Consider the following 18,284-nt stretch of genomic DNA (forward strand, 5'->3'; position numbering starts at 1 on the left):
TAGTACAGGCTTGTACCAAAGGTAAAACTTGTATTACCACCTGCGGTCTTAATCGTGTGTAGTGGTCCCTAAGGGCACTGCACAGGATTCTGCCTAACACGCGGTAGAAAAGGTAGGGTAGATAACACTGCCACCAGCCAAGTCTAAATGTTAAAAGAGTGAAACAATGCTCTAGGAGGTACAGATAAAAAGGGCTAAGGAGTAACCCTTTCCAGTACTCCATGTAAGATGGGGTGTACTGGATCTGTGGTTAAATGACTAAGTAAAGTTAATGGCAACTTTACCCTTTTCTGGGGGACAGTAGTCCGCCTCAGAAATGGAGTCGGTGGGAAGTCTGCAAGACAACCCTGTGTCACTGCACTGAAGGTACTGTGTAACACACAAAAGAAGGGGACTACTGAAGTGGTGTACTCCAGAGCCCTCAATCACAAAAACAGATCAGACACATGGCAAAACATGGGTAAGAGTGGGGGGGGAAAAGCTCACACTCTTACTAAGTGTTAGGCAGAATTGTGTGCAGTTCCCTTAGGAAGCACTACAGAGGATTAGGACTACAGGTGAGAGCAAGAAAATCTCCTTTGGTATCAGTCTGTACCACAAAGATTTACTTGGTAGCTGTGCCTGAGCAGTCAGACTTATCTCAAGAGGGAAATGAGCAGTATTCAGGGTTTACACAATAGGCCTTCAGCACTTTGGAACAAGGAAACACTGACCAAAGCTTTGTATTAAAAAGGAATATATATTTATTTCATACACTACTAGTAAAACACATTTATCACAGTTCTTATGCAAGTTAAATTCAGTCAAAGAAAGTACTACACAACTCCCTAGTTAAATTGTAGACAAGATTGAGCAAGAGTGAAAACTGAGCAAGAGTGAAAACTGAGCAAAACGGCACAGTGCAAACCAAACACAAATGGCACTCTAGCAATTTCTCACAAGGGAGAGAAAGCACAAGTTATACAGACATTCCTTCTTACACACCCTAGCAATACTTCCCCTAAGTTTGTGAACCAGTTTAAGCAAGGCAGTGCATCAGTGTTAAAAATACTTAAATTTAAAAGTGGGGAGGAAAGGGTGGTTATAAGAAGTAGGTGCACGAACACATTTCTAGTTGAGGAGCAATCTAGAGAAGGCAGTTCTAACAAATGTAGCCAGAGTCAGTAGGCCTGTGCCAGAGTCAGTGGTACAGGGCAAGGGCCCAGGAGCAAAATGTTCTTGTAGCTGCAGTCAAGTCTTTGGTTAACGATTTTGAAAAGGTGGATGCAGAAGGTGAAAGACAATGTTAAGAGAGAGGGGCGGCCAACCCAACAGGTAGGTAAAGGATTTAAAACACCTTTAGCTCTACCACGCAACAAGGGCGGCCTGGCGGAACAGTGTAACTTAAAATGAAGAAGTGGCTCCTCGGGTGGCGGTTGTTCCCGGTAGTTCCTGCAGTTCGAGGGATCAAGCAGAGGAAGAGAGGCTCTCGTCATGGAGGAAGGTTCGAGTGACTGCACTACCCAGGGATGAAACCAGCCGCGGTGCTGCCCGACGAATAAAAGGTACGCTCCTTTAAATCGCGGTCCGAGTGGACTGGTGCCTGGCTATCTGGCCTCCAAGTACAGGGTACTGGCGATTCGACCAAGGCAGGTCCGGGAGGGCGATTGGCAAACTGGTTGGCCCCACCAGCTCAAGGGAAGAAGGCTCTTGCAGATGAAGATCTTCTCTCGTCGCATGGAGAAAAGTGGTGAGATGCTGCAGCAGGGCTTCACCGGTGGTTCAGTCGTTGCAGATGTCTTTGGCTTTTCTCCTCTTCGGCTTCTTAGTTCCAGTGGCAATGTCTTGCTCTTGCAGTCCTCAGGACCCTGCTTTTATGCAAAAAGATCCCCATTCATACAGCCTAGCTGTCACTCACACAGTGGAGTGGTAATCTTGGCGGGAGACCCTCCAGTCCATCAGGATAGAGTGCGACATGGGTTGCGGAGGCAACCCTGTCCAGGGGTCCTACTCCCCCTCCCACACAATGGACCCACCCCAGACTCAGTGGCGCCGCAAGGGCTTCTCGGCAGAAGCCGGCCAAAAGGATGAACAAAGGATCCCAGACCTGGGTTAGGAGTTTAGAGAAAGACACGAGAAAGAAGTTATATTAAAGTTCTGGCAAACAAAACCTACCAGAGTAAAGTTAATATTAGAATACACCGGCGGTATGTTAGAGGCTGTCAGAAAATGTGGTAGCCTCGAACAATGGGAAAATCCCATAGGGAAATATTTGCGGTTGAATATTTACGGTAGTAACCACTGCCACCAGCCAGAAACTTTTGAGAGAGGGACTGTACGGTACCCTCTTGAAAATGAAGATAAGGGAAAAACTATTAACCCTTCCCAGTACCTCCATAGTAAGATGGGTTGTACCGGTTTAGTACACAAAAATTGACTAGTAAAGTCAATGGGGACTTTACATGCCCTGGGAGACAGTGGTCAGTCCCAGGGTATGGAGTCTATGTTTGGAGGTTGCTACGACACCCCTGTGTTACTGCACGGAGGGTGCTGTGTAACACATGTGAATTAAGATGGTTCCTATGGAGGGGAGAGAAACTCCATAGGCATTAAACACAAAAATAGCCTAGAAAACACATAGCAAAAATGCCCAAGAGTGGGAAAGAGAGTCTCACTCTTAGCAGGTAAAAAGAAACAAACCCTTCAAATCCAGCAAAGCTGCTGAGGGACTCTATTGGTAAGGGAAATTAGCCATAGAATGAGAATTCTCCCTAACACTATGCAACATCCTGCTTGATTCCTTCGCAGGACGCACGGTTTCTGTGGTCCCAACTCAACACAGTGTCATGCCTGGCGTCTCCGTCGGAGAACAGGATAGCGGCCATCTTGGGCAAAGTAAAACAGCTGTTGGCCCTGAAGATCGCACGGGTGAGCTCCATCAAGTCCCTGCTCGGCATGATGTCGTCATGCATATACCTCATTCGGCTGTGCAGGCTTCGGATGCGTCAACCGCAAGATTTCCTCATAGCCCGTTGGATACAAGCGTTGGGAAGCTTTGAGGACAAGATCACACTCAAGAGTTTCCGTCGAGCAATAAGGTGGTGGGGAGTGCGGGCACATCTGTCCACAGGCGCGGATTTCCAGATCCCACCTCATCAGGAGACTGTCACGGCAGACGCCTCCCTCGAAGGATGGGGAGCACACACCGGAAGTATTCCTGCAAGAGGCCTGTGGCTACCAGATGAAAGAAGTTGCACATCAACGTGTTGGGAGTTGCGGGCAGTGTTTTGGGCCCTCAAGTCCTTCCTTCCGTTCCTGAAGGGCAAGGTGGCACGGTTCTTCACGGACAACACCACCACGATGTTCTACATCAGGAAGCAGGGGGGGACCTGATCCCCGGCGCTCTCCAAAGAGGCATAGGACTTTTGGCACTGGGCCGTAGCCCAGTGGATGTTCCTCATCCCGTTTCATCTGGCAGGAGTGAAGAACACAGTTGCCGACTCTCGCAGCAGGGTGCTTCGCTCTTGCCACGAGTGGAAACTTTGGCAGGACCAAGTGGATCACCTGTTCCGCAGATGGGGCAATCCCATGATCGATCTGTTTGCAACGGCGATTAACACCAAGTGCTGGAGGTTCGCCAGCAGGTTTCTCCAGCTGGGGGATGCATTCTTTCCCCTGGGACAGCCTGTTTCTGTATGCGTGCTCTCTGTTGCTGTTGCTTCTTCGATTAGTCAATCAACTCAGATGGTCCTTCTGCAGGATGATCCTTGTCGCACCGGCATGGCCGAGGGAGATCTGGTACCCGGACCTTCTGGACATGTCAGCATCCACTCCAGTCAAGCTTCCGTCGGTCGCAGATCTTCTCTCCAGGGAAGGAGGCGTGATTCTGCACCACGACCCTGGATTTCTGACCCTGAACGCCTGGCTCCTGCACCACTAGAGTTTAGGGGCTACGATCTCCCGGCGGATTGTAAGGAGGTGTTCGTCAAGGACAGAGCTTCGTCTACTCTCAAATGCTACGGGCACCAGTGGAAGAGGTTTGCCGTTTGGTGCCGTACTCCGAAGATCGACCCTCTACGCCGGTGCTTCTGTATTTGTCGTTAGCCAAAGCAGGACTGGCCCATGCTTCCATCAAAGTTCATCTGGCGGCTATCTCCCACTACACCAGATCTGACCTAGACGGTCATCCTTATGGTTGCATCGTTTGGTGAAGGAGTTTGTCAAAGGACTATTTCGTTCGTTCCCGCCGGTGAAGGCTCCGGCCCCGGCGTGGGAGCTCTACGTGGTGCTGACTAGGCTCATGGGTCCTCAGTTCAAGCCTATGCATTCGGCACCACTGACATTTTTGTCGTGGAAAACAGCTTTTCTTGTGGCCATCACCTCTGCACTACGAGTGGGAGAGCTCCAGGACCTCTTGCAAACCACCTTATTTGACATTCCACGATACGAGGTTAGTGCTACGGACGCACCCCTCATTCATGCCCAAGGTGCCGTCGGACTTTCCTCTAAACAAGCCCTTGGTGTTACCTGTATTCTTATCGACGTCGCCGGCTGAGAGGACTTTACACTCGCTGAATATAACTAGAGCGCTGAAGTTCTATGTGGACCGCACAAAGAGTTTCCGGAAGATGTTGCAACTTTTTGTGAACTTTGGCCCTGTGAACCATGGGAAGGCCCTCTCCATGGCTTCCATTTCCAGGTGACTCTCTGGCTGCATCACCCTTTGTCAACGGTTGGCAAACCGACCGTTGTCTGGCCGTCCGAGAGCCCACTCGACCAGAGTGATCGCTGCAACTACGGCGTTCCTGTCTGGTGTGCCCCTGCTTGACATCTGCAGAGCTGCTACGTGGATGTCGACGCACAGCTTCACGAAGTTCTACTGCGTTGACAGGGATTCTAGGGAGGAGTCCAGAGTCGTCCGAGCAGTGCTGCGCGACCTGTTCGCTTGAAGGTGACCCTGGTGAGGAGGTAAGAGATGTTGAGATGCTTAATGTTGAGCCTTGCCACCTCCCGTGGTTGTGCATGTGTGTACTGCTATGTATTCTTTATTCATGAGCATGTGAATCCATGCCAGACCCCATGCTGGAGAAGAAACAAGTTACTTACCTGTAACTGTTGTACTCTTACGTCCCGTCCCCTTTCCTCCATACAGAGTATGGAGATGGCTGGGACCGTAACAATTGGGAGCAGAGTCTGGCACCCTTTATGTATTCTCCGAGGAAGGGTTCTTCATGAGGGACAACCGCTCGTCCCAAATGTCATCCAAGATCGGGATCGAAAGTACGGTATTCCTCTTCGCGGCGCTGGTAAAGGGAACCCTCTTTCTTCTTCTCATCCTCCTCCTCAGGGACAAGCTGGAACAGGGGGGGGTGGAGAGTGGGAGGCAAAGGGTGGAAAGGAGCGGAGGGTGAACTCTCCTCTTCTTGGATGGTGGTTCCTCTGATGGTCCCGGCGCCACGGGTGGGGCCGCCGGCGCAAGAGGCATCATCATCCAGATCTCCGAGCACAGGGTATGCAGAGCAGTGAGAATGTCCACCGAGATATCTCCAAGTGGTTGCGGCGATGGAGGCGAGGGCGTTTGTGGCTTATGCTGGTCCTCCAAGACCTCAGCGCCCTGTTGCTCGTCGGTCTCCTCGTCGGGGTCCTTCCCGTAGGGCCTGCTCTCGATGCATCGTTCCTCGTGGAAGGTCTGGAGGCTGGTAAGCTCCTCCTCTGAGGAGATCTATACCCTGGAGGACCATCATGCCCCCCCCCTTCTCTGCGACCAAGGGAGACGGCATCAGCAAACTGATAGGCATCATCTTCTCCAGTGTCTTTTCGATGGGCTGAAAAGGGGACTCCCTCCTGGCCGGCAGGGATACTCTTGCCTTCGGGGTCGTGCCCTGCCGATACGCTTCAGCGACCTATGCGAGGGACGCCACCACTCCTAAGGAAGGATGGGCCTTCGTCAGATGTACCTGGGGCTTCACAGCCTTGGTCGAGCCTGAGGCCTTCACCTTAGGGGGAAGGTCTGAGCCCCGCTCCCCCTTGGCCTTCTCTGTAGGGCTTGTCTGGGTCTTCCAGAGCAAGCCCGGATGGTCCGACTTCCTCTTCTTTGAAGAACTTGTGCGTTGGCTCGTGGTCGAAGGCGCTGGAGACACTATACTAGCCCTGGCTGCGATGGAGCCTGTCGCAACAGCGCTCCCCTGGCAGTGGACTCTCGGTGCTTAGTCTTATGTTGGGCCTCCGCAGGAGGGGTGCCCTCAAAGGTCTTAGAAGACCGCTCAACTTTCTTCTTCTGGGCAGGGGAGACTTGCTGCTGGGACTCACCGAGAGCAGGGGCCTCGGCCTGCAGCCACTCGTTGAGACGCCTGCGTCAGCCGTTCAGCGTGCAAGTACCATCTTCTGACAAGACGCACAGTCATCCTCCACGTGCGTTTAGTTCTGAGTGCAGGCAGTAAAGGCACAGGGAATGTGTCGTCCGAAAAGGCATTCCGTAGGTTGCAGCCGGGACAAACCTTGGAGAGGCACCGAGTCGTCCTTATCTGCCATGTCGATGCAGCGTAGGCCTTGAAGAAGCTTTTGGAATCCACCAGGAAGAAACTCGACAAAATTCGCCCTCGAGGGGCACTAAAGAATCCGAAAACGGGTCCCCGTTAATCAGAAGGTGGATCAATGGAGTTTGAGCCTCGATTGACTGAAAAAATAGAGCAACACTCTTAGAAATATCACAAAATGCAGTAAAAGCTCGAGAGCTATAGCACGAGGACTCCCAACACTTGAACGTGTGGTAAAAATCTGAAGATCGTTGCCAGAGGAGGGGCTTAGGTAGAGGGCAGACATTGGCTGGGGGCAGTATGACCCAGAGACCAGTGATTGGTTGTTAGGAGAAAGACATTTCAGAAGTGAAACAAACTGATTTTTCCTTTACCGAGGATTCCCAGCCTGACAACGGGGAATATTCATGAGCATTTGAATCCATGCCAGACCCCATGCCGGAGAAACTGCCTTTCTCCTATAAACCAATCACTGAGCTCTGGGTCATACTGCCCCCAGTCAATGAATGCCCTCTCCCTAAGCCCCTTCTCTGGCAGCCATCTTCAGATTTGGTAGCATGTAAAGTGGCAGTATGACCAAGAAGAGCTCCAGAAGTGCAGGAGGGAGGGGTCGCATGTGAATCCATGCCAGAACAATGCTACAGTAAGTCACTTGTTCCTTCTCCAGCATGGGGTCTGGCAAGGAGTCACTGGCTCATGAATAAAGAATACATAGCAGTACATACACAACCATGGGAGGTGGCAAGGCTCAACAGAAACCATCTCTTATCTCCTCACCAGGCTCACCTTCAAGCTAACAGGTTGCGTAGCCCTGCTTTGCCGTCTCTGGACTCCTCTTTGGAATCACTGTTGACGCAGTAGAATTTTGTGAAGGTGTGTGTAGACCTCCACGCAGCAGCCCTGCAGTTGTCGAGCAGGGGCACACCAGACAAGAACGCCGTAGTTGCAGCAATCACTTTGGTAGAATGGGGTCTCGGAGAGCCAGGCAGAGTGGGTTTGCCAACTGGTGACGAGTGAAGCAGCCCGAGAGCCACCTGGAGATGGACGCTTTGGACAAGGCCTTCCCATGGTTCACAGGACAAAGTTCACAAAAAGCAGAAACGTTTTCCAGAAATTCTTCGTGCGGGCCACATAAAACTTCAGAGCTCGAGCCACATCGATCAAGTGCAAAGTCCTTTCAGCCGACGACAAAAAGGCGTTGGTAAAAACACAGGCAACACCATGGGATCGTTGAGATGAAATTTCGATGGAACCTTGGGCATGAAGGAGGGATGCGGCCGCAGCCCCATCCTCGTCCCGTGGAAAGTGAAATAGGGCCGCTTGCAGGCCAGGGTCTGGATCTCACCCACTCTCCTGGCAGATGTGATGGCCACGAGAAAAGCGGTCTTCCATGAAAGGAACTTTAGCTTGATGCATAGGCTCGAAGGGGGCCTCCATGATCCTAGTCGGCACCATGTTGAGTTCCCACACCGCGGCAGGCGCCTCCACCGGCGGGAACGATCGGACCAGTCCTTTGATGAACTCCTGGACTATACAGTGTGACCAAAGAAAAGACCGTTCCAGAGATCTGGTGTAGCAGGAGATGGCCGCCGGATGTACTTGGAGGCGTGTGCCAGCCCCAACTTAGCCAACGACAAGTACAGAAGGACTTGGGGGGCCGTAATCCTCAGAGGGTTCGTCTTTTGCGACCGGCACCAAGTTGCGAAACGCTTCCATTAGTGCCTGTAACATTTAAGAGTCGACGACGCCCTGGACAGGACCTCCATGCAGTCCGTTGGCAGCTCGTAACAACCAAGAGACATGCCTTCAGGTTGAGCGATTCTGGGTTGTGGTGCAGGATTGCGCCTCCTTCCCTGGCGAGCAGATCCGCAACCAGTGGTAGTTTGACTGGAGGGGACTTTGACATGTTGAGAAGGTCTGGGTACCAGATCTGCCTCGGCCACACTGATGCGACGAGGATCATCCTGCATTGACACAGTCTGAGTTGACTGATGACTCGAAGTAGTAGTGGCAACAGAGGAAACACATACAGGAACAGGCCTTCTCAAGGGAAGGAGAACGCGTCCCCCCCATGCTCCCAGGACGGAGAAACCTGATGGCGAAACTCTGGTACTTGGCGTTTGTCGCCATTGCGAATATATTGATCTGGGGACTGCTCCACTTGAGGAAGAGGTTGTCCACTTGATCCTGCCGAAGCTCCCACTCGTGGCAAGAGCGCAGCTCCCTGCTGCGCGAGTCGGCGACAGATTTTGTGACTCCTGCAGGTGAAACTGAATGAGAAACATCCCCTGGGCGACGGCCCAGTGCCACAATTCCTGCGCCTCCCTAGAGAACGCCGGGAATCTGGTGCCCCCCCTGCTTCCGGATGTAAAACATTGTGGTGGTATTGTCCGCGAAGACCCTCACCACCTTGCCCTTGAGGGACGGAAGTAATGACTTGAGGGCCCAAAACACTGCCTGTAGTGCCAGGATGTTGAGGTGTAGAGTCTTCTTCTCCAGCATTCACAGGCCTCTGGAGTGGAGCAGTCCGGTGTGGGTTCCCCAGCCCTCAAGGGAAATGTCCGTCATGACCGTTCCCTGGTATTGGGGGCTCTAGAAGTCGGTGCATGCGGCAATGTTGGAGCGTATGCCCCACCACCTTATCACTCGATGGAACTCCTCGTCAAGTACAATCCTGTCTTTGAAGCTCCCCGATACCAGGACCCAACGGGCGTCCAGGAATTCCTGGAACGGTCGCATCTGCAACCTGCAGAGCCGGATCAGGTAGATAGAGGACATCATGCCAAGCAGCAACTTGATGGTCCTCACTGTGGTGATGTTCAGTGCCAACAGCCGTTGCACATTGCCCCAAATGGCCGATATCCTCTCCTCTGAGGGGGCCGCCAGGCAGGTCACTGTATTGAGCCTGGCCCCCAGGAATAGCACGTCCTGCGATGCCGTCAAGCAGGACTTTGCATAGTTCACCGAGTACCCCAGATCTGTCAGAAGCCAGACGGTCCTCTGTGTGATCGAAGGCAACGTCCCTTGCTCTGATGAGCCAGTCATTGAGGTACGGGTACACAAGTATCCCCTGTAGGCGCAGATAGGCTGCCACCGGGGCCAGACACTTTGTAAAGACTCTGGGCGCCGACTTCAGTCCGAAGAGGGGAAGCCTTGAACTGGTAGTGCTTCCCTGAAGTGCAGGAACTTGCAATGTTTTTCATGAATGGGGACCTGGAAGTACGCGTCCTCTCGATCCAACAACGACAAAGTCTCCCTCCTCCGATTGGCCAAGCAGGATATCAGCGGTTGGAGCGGAGGTGTAGGGTGCCTCTTACTGTTCTTCGGCAGTGGTGGCCCCGGTGTCAACAGGGTCCTCGCCAGTGGAGTGGGTGGTGGCGCTGTCGGCATACTCTTCTGAATCTCCGACACCAGTGTGGAGGGATGAGAGAATATCATGAGACAGATCTCGGGGAGAAAGTGCCTGGGGAGTAGGGTCACTGGGTCTAGCACCTATGTCGTCGTCCCTGCTTCCGGCGGGTACCTCCTTGACGTTCCAGTCATCGTCCCCAACATTTTCCGGGATGGTGCGGACGGAACCCTTGTCCTCCACATCAGAAAAAATATCTGTGCTGTGTAGTTCTTCCACTCACCCCCCGCCTCCCCTCTTTGGGTCCAGAGGGGTCGGCTTCGGGCTAAGGGACAGCATACTCTTTTCCAGGGTCTTTTCCACTGGCTTGGCCGAAGCCTCCCGCCTGGGAGGAACAGCCACCCTGGCCGCCGTAGGGGTACCCTGGACCGGGTCAGACCCTTTCGCCTTGCATCACCTGGGCCTTCATGGGCAGGTTGGCCACCTTTTCATGTTGCTTGGCCTTCTCCGGTTTCTTCCGTAGCTTCCACGGGGTCGCTGACTTTCTCTTCGACGAAGAGCTGGAGCGATGGCTGGAGCTTGAGGCCGCTGCAGATGATGAACGCGCCCTGGCCCTCGTGGGACCCGCTTGCACAGCGACCCCGACGGAACCAGACTTTCCGTGCTTGGCCTTTTCTTGGACCCCCTCAAAAGGACTTGGAAGCGCGCTCTGGCTGGCTGGATACAGAGGAGGCATGTCACTCAACTACACGGGGAAGGGGCCTTGGATTTGAGCCACGCCATCAGCCTGCTGTGCCGATCCTTCATCTTACGCTTGGTAAAGCCACGGTAGATCTCGCAGTCTTCCTCCATGTGCATTGGGTGAAGACAATAAAAGGCACTGGGAATGCTTGTCCTCCAAGAACACAATCCGCAAACAGCAGCTGTTGCAGAGCTTGAAGAGGGACCAGTCATCCTTCTCCGACATGATCCGGCATGCAGTGTAGGCCCGATAGCCTTCTGGAAACTTAGAAGAAACTCAACGATTACACCCTTGAAGGGCGATGAAAGATGCTGATAAACGGATTTCCGTCAGTCGGAAGATGAAATGATAAAGCACACAGGCTCGATCGAGCAAAAATAGGATTTTCCTAGCAAAAAAGCACGCAAAATGCAGAAAGCTCTAAGAGCAAAACACGAGGACTCACAACACTTGGACGTGCAGTAAACATCTGAAGATGGCTGCCAGAGGAGGGGCTTAGGGAGAGGGCAGTCATTGGCTGGGGGTAGTATGACCCAGAGCTCAGTGATTGGGTTATAGGAGAAAGACAGTTTATAAACAAAAGTGAAACTTTTTTCTTTTACTGAGGATTCCCAGCCAGACGACCGGGAATATTAATGAGCATGCGAATCCATGCCAAACACCATGCTGGAGAAATAATAATGGGGACTTGGTTGATTGCCCCCTTGGAGAGGTGTGACTGAATTTCTCACTCACAGCAGTAATGGCAAATGCTTCACAACCTTTGACAAGGGAGGTAAGGAGGGCAGGCACACGAATTCCGGCTTGTGGTCCTGCTGGATTACGGATAACACCCATTCGTCCATGGTGATGGAATGCCACTGTTCGACGACCTTTGAGAGATGCCCTTCCACTAGGGTGTGAGAGTGAAGTGGTGAGTGTTAGGGAGAATTCTCCTTCTAGGGCTAATTGCCCTCACCTAAGTGAGTCCCCCAGCAGCTTTGCTGGATTTCTGGAGTTTATTTTTTCCACCTGGTAAAAGTGTACATCCTTTTTCCACTCTTACATGTGTTTTGGCCTATGTGTTTTTACTCATTGTGTGATCTTGGGCACACCACTCCAGGTGCCCCTGTTCTTGTACGGGTTACACAGCACCTTCAGTGTAGTAACCCAGGGTTGTCTTTAAGACTTCCCTCTGACTCCATTTTGCTGGGGCTGACTCTTTCCCCCAGAGAAAGGTAAAGTTGCCATTTACTTTACATAGTCATTTTTACCACAGACCCAGTACACCCCATCTTATATGGAGTACTGGAAAGGGCTAATCTGTACCCCTTTTCTGTCTGTACCTCCCTGAGCATTGTTTCGCTCTTAACATTTAGACTTGGATGGTGGCAGTAGTATCTACCCTAACTTTTCTACCGCGATTATATTAGATAAACGTGGTACTGTTCTTGGCTATTATATCAGGCTCGAACATAAACCCGCTTGACCAAATCGTCTTTCTTTTGGCTCTGGTTGGGTTTATTCGCCATTTCTTTTTGTTAAAGTCCTTCTTGTGTTTTACTTTGCGCGGCAAATTAGGTTCGCCTTCTTTGTTCACCGTCTTTTGGCGGGCTTCTGCAAAGAAGCCCTCCTCTTGGCACCTGGGTGTCTAGGTAGACTGAATGTGGGGAAGGGGTGTAGTCACCCCCTGCACACGGTATCCTAGGAAACCCAAGTCGCACTTTGCCATGATTGGCTGAGGTGGTTGTCCCGGCTGGAGAATCCCCCTGCTGGGAGATTGACAGCCAGGCTGTGTGAATGGGGGTTTTGTACATAAAAGGCAGGTCTCTTGGGCTAGAAGTCAGAGTCGCCTCTGTAACTACAAGGAACCCAAGAGAAGCAGAGAGAACGACGGCTGCTGCAACTACCCCATCCCGGTGAAGCCCTGCTGCAGTCCTGAGCTATCTTCCCTTCAACGACTACGAGGAGATCCAGTCCGGAGTCTCCTTCCCTTGAGCTTGGTGGGGATAACCAGCTCATAATCAGACAGAGGTCTCTGTCGTGGTCGAAATCGCTGCGCACTGCTGTAGTGGTCCGGATAGCCACCTGCTGAGCCTCTCCTGTTTTTAAGGAGAACACCTTTTTCGTTGTCGCTGCTGCCGGCTTCATCCCTGTGTGGTGCAGACCCCCTTCAGATGTCGTCCTTCACAACGAAGCTCCAGGAATCGTGGGTCTGCGGGAAACCAACAGGAACGACTGCCAGGGCACCAGCTGCATCGTTGGAATAAGGTACTGCGCTCTACTCGAGGAAATTGGATGAATCCCTTTTTCTTCATCCTCAAGGCTCGTCCTTGTCTTCCCTCCTTCTTATAACTTTTGCTTCCGAACATTGACAATATCCAAGTACTTTTGGGCTACGGTGAATCGTGAACTGTCTAACGGTGTGATCTTCGGCACAGGTCTCCGGTGTCACTTAAACCTGGCTCCGACCCTTTGACTTTTGAACTCCTGTTTGAGTGTTTCTCGATACTGTCTGCCTAACCTAAATATTGCCTGTGATTTTCGCCTCCAACTCCCTCTGGGTATCTCAGGTGCTAAGTGTGCTTTTGCCCCGGTAGCATTTCATGTCACGGATATGTGTTTATTGAGTAGACCGAACTGGCAAAAAGTGATCGCAACCGTATCCGCGGTATCGTGTTTTGTTCATAACACCGGTTCATTCAAACACAGGGTACTTACCTTGAGACATACTGTACAAAGTGAATTGGTTAGTTGTAATATATTTAACGTGTGGGTTTGTTTAAAGTTTAATAGAGGTGTTGTGTTTATAACTGATGGTTTGAAAATAAATGTACTTCTATTTTTTACCTGAAACCTTGAGTCTGTGTTTGCTTGAGTTACAGTAATTGTGGTCCCTTTGTGTAATCTCTGCTACTGCTCATATACTCTTGAGATAAGCCTGGCTGCTCTGCTACTGCTACCACTATAACTTAGTAGTACAGGCTTGTACCAAAGGTAAACTTGTATTGCCACCTGTAGTCTTAATTGTGTGTAGTGGTCCCTAAGGGCACTGCACAGGATTCTGCCTAACAGTGGAGACAGAGTCTGGTCATTGACCCATGGTGTGCGAGAAGCCACAGCAGCCCCGATTTCCCCTGTAAGCTTGGGACTTTCCCTTGTAGCTATCTGACGCAGGATAGGTATGGGACTGGTAAGAGTGGGACCGGTAGAAAGGCCTGTAGTTGTGGAATGTCCTTGAAAAATGTGTCTTCCCGGACCGAAAGGACAAACACTTGTCGTTGCAGCATGCCCAGAGAGGACGGTGTCCGCTTTGATTGGTTGAATTGTCATCTACCTTCCTGCCAAACAGGTGCTCCCCATCGGAAGGCATGTCTGCTACCTTTATTTGCCCTTCTGGATGTTAATTAGTGGCCTTGAACCAAACCTCATGGTAAAGAACAGCGCAGTTACCCATCTGCCAGAAGCCTGTGTCCTCAAGGTCCCCCGCAACTGCATGGTCCAAGGTGGCCTCCCCCTCGAAGGAGGGCAAATCTTTATCCTTATCTGGAAGGAAATCCAAATTTGGGCCCATCTTTAACCATAGCTCCTTGTCGTAGCGGGATAGGTTAGCTATAACATTAGCTGCCTTAATGGTGGTTCAGCCATGGAGATGATGCTCTTTCCAAAAGAGCCTAGCTGTTTCCCTTCCTTGTCGGGTGGCACAGTGTACAAGAAGAAGGAATAGCAGAACATTTACTGAGCTCTGCTGACACCCCAGAGTCTGGACTGGGTTGCATCCAGTCACTGGGAGGGGGCAGAAGAGGGATTTCTCATGGTCAAAAGAGTCTTCCCAGATATCCTTGAGGACCACTACAGAATTTCCCATCTACTCCCCCTACTGGTATGAGAAGCTTTGCTTCTGCAGTTCCTATGGGACAAGCTCAAACAACTTGACAGCCCTCGACATGAGGGTGTGGAATGAACCAATTTCATCAGCTGGGGTGTCTCTGAAACGAGGGTCCTTCGGTTCATCATCTGCTGGCACGATACTACCAAACTAGTCTGAGGTATAAGTGTGGGTGGCCACATCAACTTGGGAGATGTCATCCTTGCCATCAGTATATGTAAGGTTGGCAGGAGGAAGAACAGGTGTGCAGGCGCATAAAGGGTGCCCTGTGGAAGGCAGAGGAGCAGGCAATGGGCCAACAGGTAGCTTTTGGCGTGGCGTTACAGACCGAGTAGGAAGCCTATGCTGCAAACCCAAGACCAGTATCGTGGATAGAATGTCCATAGAAATGTAACAAGGCTCCGGTTGAGTGGGAGTTAGCCTTGGAGATGGGCAAGTCGGAGCAGAAAACACCCTGGGAAGCGGCATTATCGCTACAACCTCAGTTGCAGTAGATGGTAGGAACATGGTATCGCCTATGTGGGTGTCGTCCTCAGAAAAGATACCTTCCTGTTCAACATCTGCATCACTGCCAGGTTGGAATATATCCTCAGGTGGAACAATAGTTGGCCCAGGACTGACAGGAGGAATATAGGGGTCTGGTGGAAACAGTGGATGGGTATGCATGGGCTTTGGTAGTGCCGAAAGTGCAGAGTTAGAATCCACAGCTAGAGCCTTGCAGAGCCGTCGACAATGAGCTGTGCACCTTTTTCATGGACAAGGAGGTTGCAGTGGTGACAGATGTCGATGGAATTCTGTGCCGCATAGATGCAGTCATCAACAAAGTTATTGAATTTGAGTTTGACTAGGACGTCAATGGAACAGAGGACTTGGTCTACTTGTGAGTCGTTGAAAGGGTTGTAGATGAAGATGTCAACCAGCCAGGAACTGTGGATGAGTGCTTCTTGGCAGAAGAGTGTAGACCAGCAGAAGATGCCGATGTGCGTTTTGCATCCAAAGACAATGGAGCAGACTTCGTAGTCTAAGTGGTCCCCAATTGCATCACAGACTGAGACGTCGACCGGGCTAGCAACCCGAGCTCGGGTTATAGGACCTTTTTTGCTTTTTTCCCCCCACGGGAAGAGTCACTGACGGACCTGGACCTCATTGATTAAAACGTGCGCTATGGGGGCCTGCTATGCCTGAGGGAAGCAAGGCTAATGCCAGCAGCCGTATCAGAGACTCCAGCACCAACATCTCGAAATGTCTTGTTGGAGAACAACTGGCAGATTGAACAGCCTCCAATCCCACGGTCAGAATAAAGACAGACGCAGTCGTGATGAAGATCCCCACACAGACTTCTTTTAAATGATAGGTAGTATAGGACTTTAAAAAGGTTGTCTTCCTGGTGGCCCCATAGCTTCACAGACAGGTCGAAGGTCACAATGAGTGGACAACGAAATAGTATCCGCGGAGGCGGAGAGATGTTAAAGGTATTTGTACCGCACACCGTCACCAACGGAATTGGTCCCCGGGCGCTCTGGCGGATCTGTAAAGGATAAGGTGGGATGGGTTAGTAAGGTGAAGAGGGAGTAGGATAGTGAGAGGAGTGGTGTTCTGTTGGCAGCTTCAACTCGGTATACACCGGGTGCTGAGCTTTGGTAATGGATCAGTGTCAGTCCGCGTGTGCTGTTGCTCATGCTTATGTGTTGTTGCAGTGTTGTGAAGTGCGTGCGGCTTGTTGTGCGAGAGATGGTTGTGTGAGTTTTTTTTGAGTGAGATAAATATGCAGAGTTTGAGTTTATATTGGTTAGTGGGTTACCTGAACTTTAGCATGCTAACATTCACAGTTTTGTATAAGTGTGGCACTTGTTGGACCCCACAATCCTATCCAGACGCGGCGCAGGCCAATGTTCAGAAATCCGTCCAGGTGTGGGCATGCTAATATTCAAAGTCCTATCTAGATGCGACGCAGGCCAACATTCACAATTCCATCCAAGTGCGGGCATGCCAACATTCAAAGTCCTATCCAGATGCAACGCAGGCTAACATTCACAGTTCTTTCCAAGTGTGGGCATGCTAACATTCACAATTCCATATAAGTGTGGACATGCTAATATTCACAACACTGCTGAAACAACTGATGCTGAAACAAAGCCACTGACAGGAGGAGGATGTTCCTGGCATCGTGAAGGGTTGAAGAATTAGTCGAAAAACAAAGAAATCGAGAGATTTTTTGAGGATTCCCAACACTGAATGTGCAGTAAAATATCTAAAGATGGCTGTGGAGGAACGCAACTCAAAATGACACTAATAGAGGACTAAAGAAACAGTTTAAAAAATTTAAACTGCTTAACTGTTACTGGGGATTTCCTGCCCGACAACAGGGGAATATTACAACCGCATGTGAATCTGTGAAAGATCCAATGCTGAACAAATAGGTTTTCATAGTGTTCGGTGTTACAATATTGGAATAGTCGTTTTTAATTGCTTAGTCTGTCTAAAAGCGTAACAAAATTGTGTATATTTCTGTACTTGCCAGTCTAACTAGAACGATTATGTTGCTCTGTGTGGGCTCAAGGTCCCCAACCACTCTCACGCCATTTCCGAGACTAGGCCTTGGCACTCTGCTACCAAACTTGTTTGGGTTTAGCTAAAATCTCTGTCTCCCCATTTCATCATAATAGAGTTGCCTCCCCAGTGTTGATTTTGGAAAACTATAAACATGCACTAGCAGTCAAAATTAAAGGCAACAGATGCAAAACATTAAAGTCAGTCATTGAGAGCAGACTTCCGCCCATGCCGGTGTGAAAAGGTGAGTCAGAAATAACAGCCTGGGTCGGACAATTAATAGCTAGAAGTTACAGGCCAGGATCCAGGGCTGTTCTTGGGCAGAGCCCCATTTAAAGTGAGTTTATCACATCAAAATCACAATATACACAAGTCCATGCTTGCATGAAAATAAAGTAACGCCGACACCTTGCTAACCACATTAAAGTCACAGTTCACCTTTATTGAGGTCAAGTTCCTCCTCTTCCTCTTCTTTCTTTTCTGGCTCTTCATTTGTTGAACTTTTTTCAGAAGCAACCCATTGGATCTCTCCACCAGACTCTTGCCACTCGCCGCTTTTGTCATGCTGCGCTGCTGGAACCTCTTTAATCAATTCATCTGTCTGGCTCTCTGCTAACAGAGCTGCCCTCTCTCGCTCCAGGAAAAGCTGAAGGACGAAGAAAAATATATTTACACAACCAAATATATGAATTCTGCTACCAAAATCTTGGATTCTGGATACTTCTAACGGACAACAAAATGCTGAAAACAGATGCTTTATTCTCTATAGGTGTACAGAACTTCCATACAAATGCTGACATGATGATCAGGTAAGCGAAGTTGCCTCTGATTTAGATGACGGATCAAGCAGTTACAAAATATAATTTCAAATAGATTTAAAAAAAAAAATAAAAAAAATGTGCATGCAAACACTCATCTGTATGACTAGTACTCCTACTTTGTATTAGAAGATTGGGAATAGGAAAAAGAAAATCTCCAATTCATGGTTTGCAGTTCTGAAAGATGGACGGTTTACTCCAATGACTATTTCGCCTACCTCAATGCAGATTAATTCCCTGCTGCACTATCAATCTTTAGACCCAATATGCTTAATACATGGTGAAAACATCACCTGTCGGAGGAGTCTTACTTTTTAAAACTGTCTTGTGCTTACTATATTTTGTGCTCAGTGTATAAGAAAATTATGCGATCTAGGAATTATTAAACCTCCCTGACCAGTTCGACACAGCTTTTCTTCATTTAGTCATGTGACCACCCACA

The 18,284-nt window shown here is 50.2% G+C and overlaps 1 protein-coding gene across 1 annotated transcript in view; it reads right to left on the bottom strand.

The window, feature by feature from the left end:
- The window catches only part of WAPL (WAPL cohesin release factor), a 1,736,851-nt gene that overhangs the window by 217,173 nt on the left and 1,501,394 nt on the right, over nt 1–18,284 (bottom strand). Inside the window, exon 16 of the mRNA XM_069610766.1 lies at nt 17,463–17,670. Coding sequence (XP_069466867.1) covers nt 17,463–17,670 — 208 coding nt within the window. The remainder of the gene's footprint in view (nt 1–17,462; nt 17,671–18,284) is intronic.

The sequence above is a fragment of the Ambystoma mexicanum genome, chromosome 8, assembly GCF_040938575.1.
Source record: "Ambystoma mexicanum isolate Mex_15411 chromosome 8, UKY_AmexF1_1, whole genome shotgun sequence".
NCBI lineage: Eukaryota > Metazoa > Chordata > Amphibia > Caudata > Ambystomatidae > Ambystoma > Ambystoma mexicanum.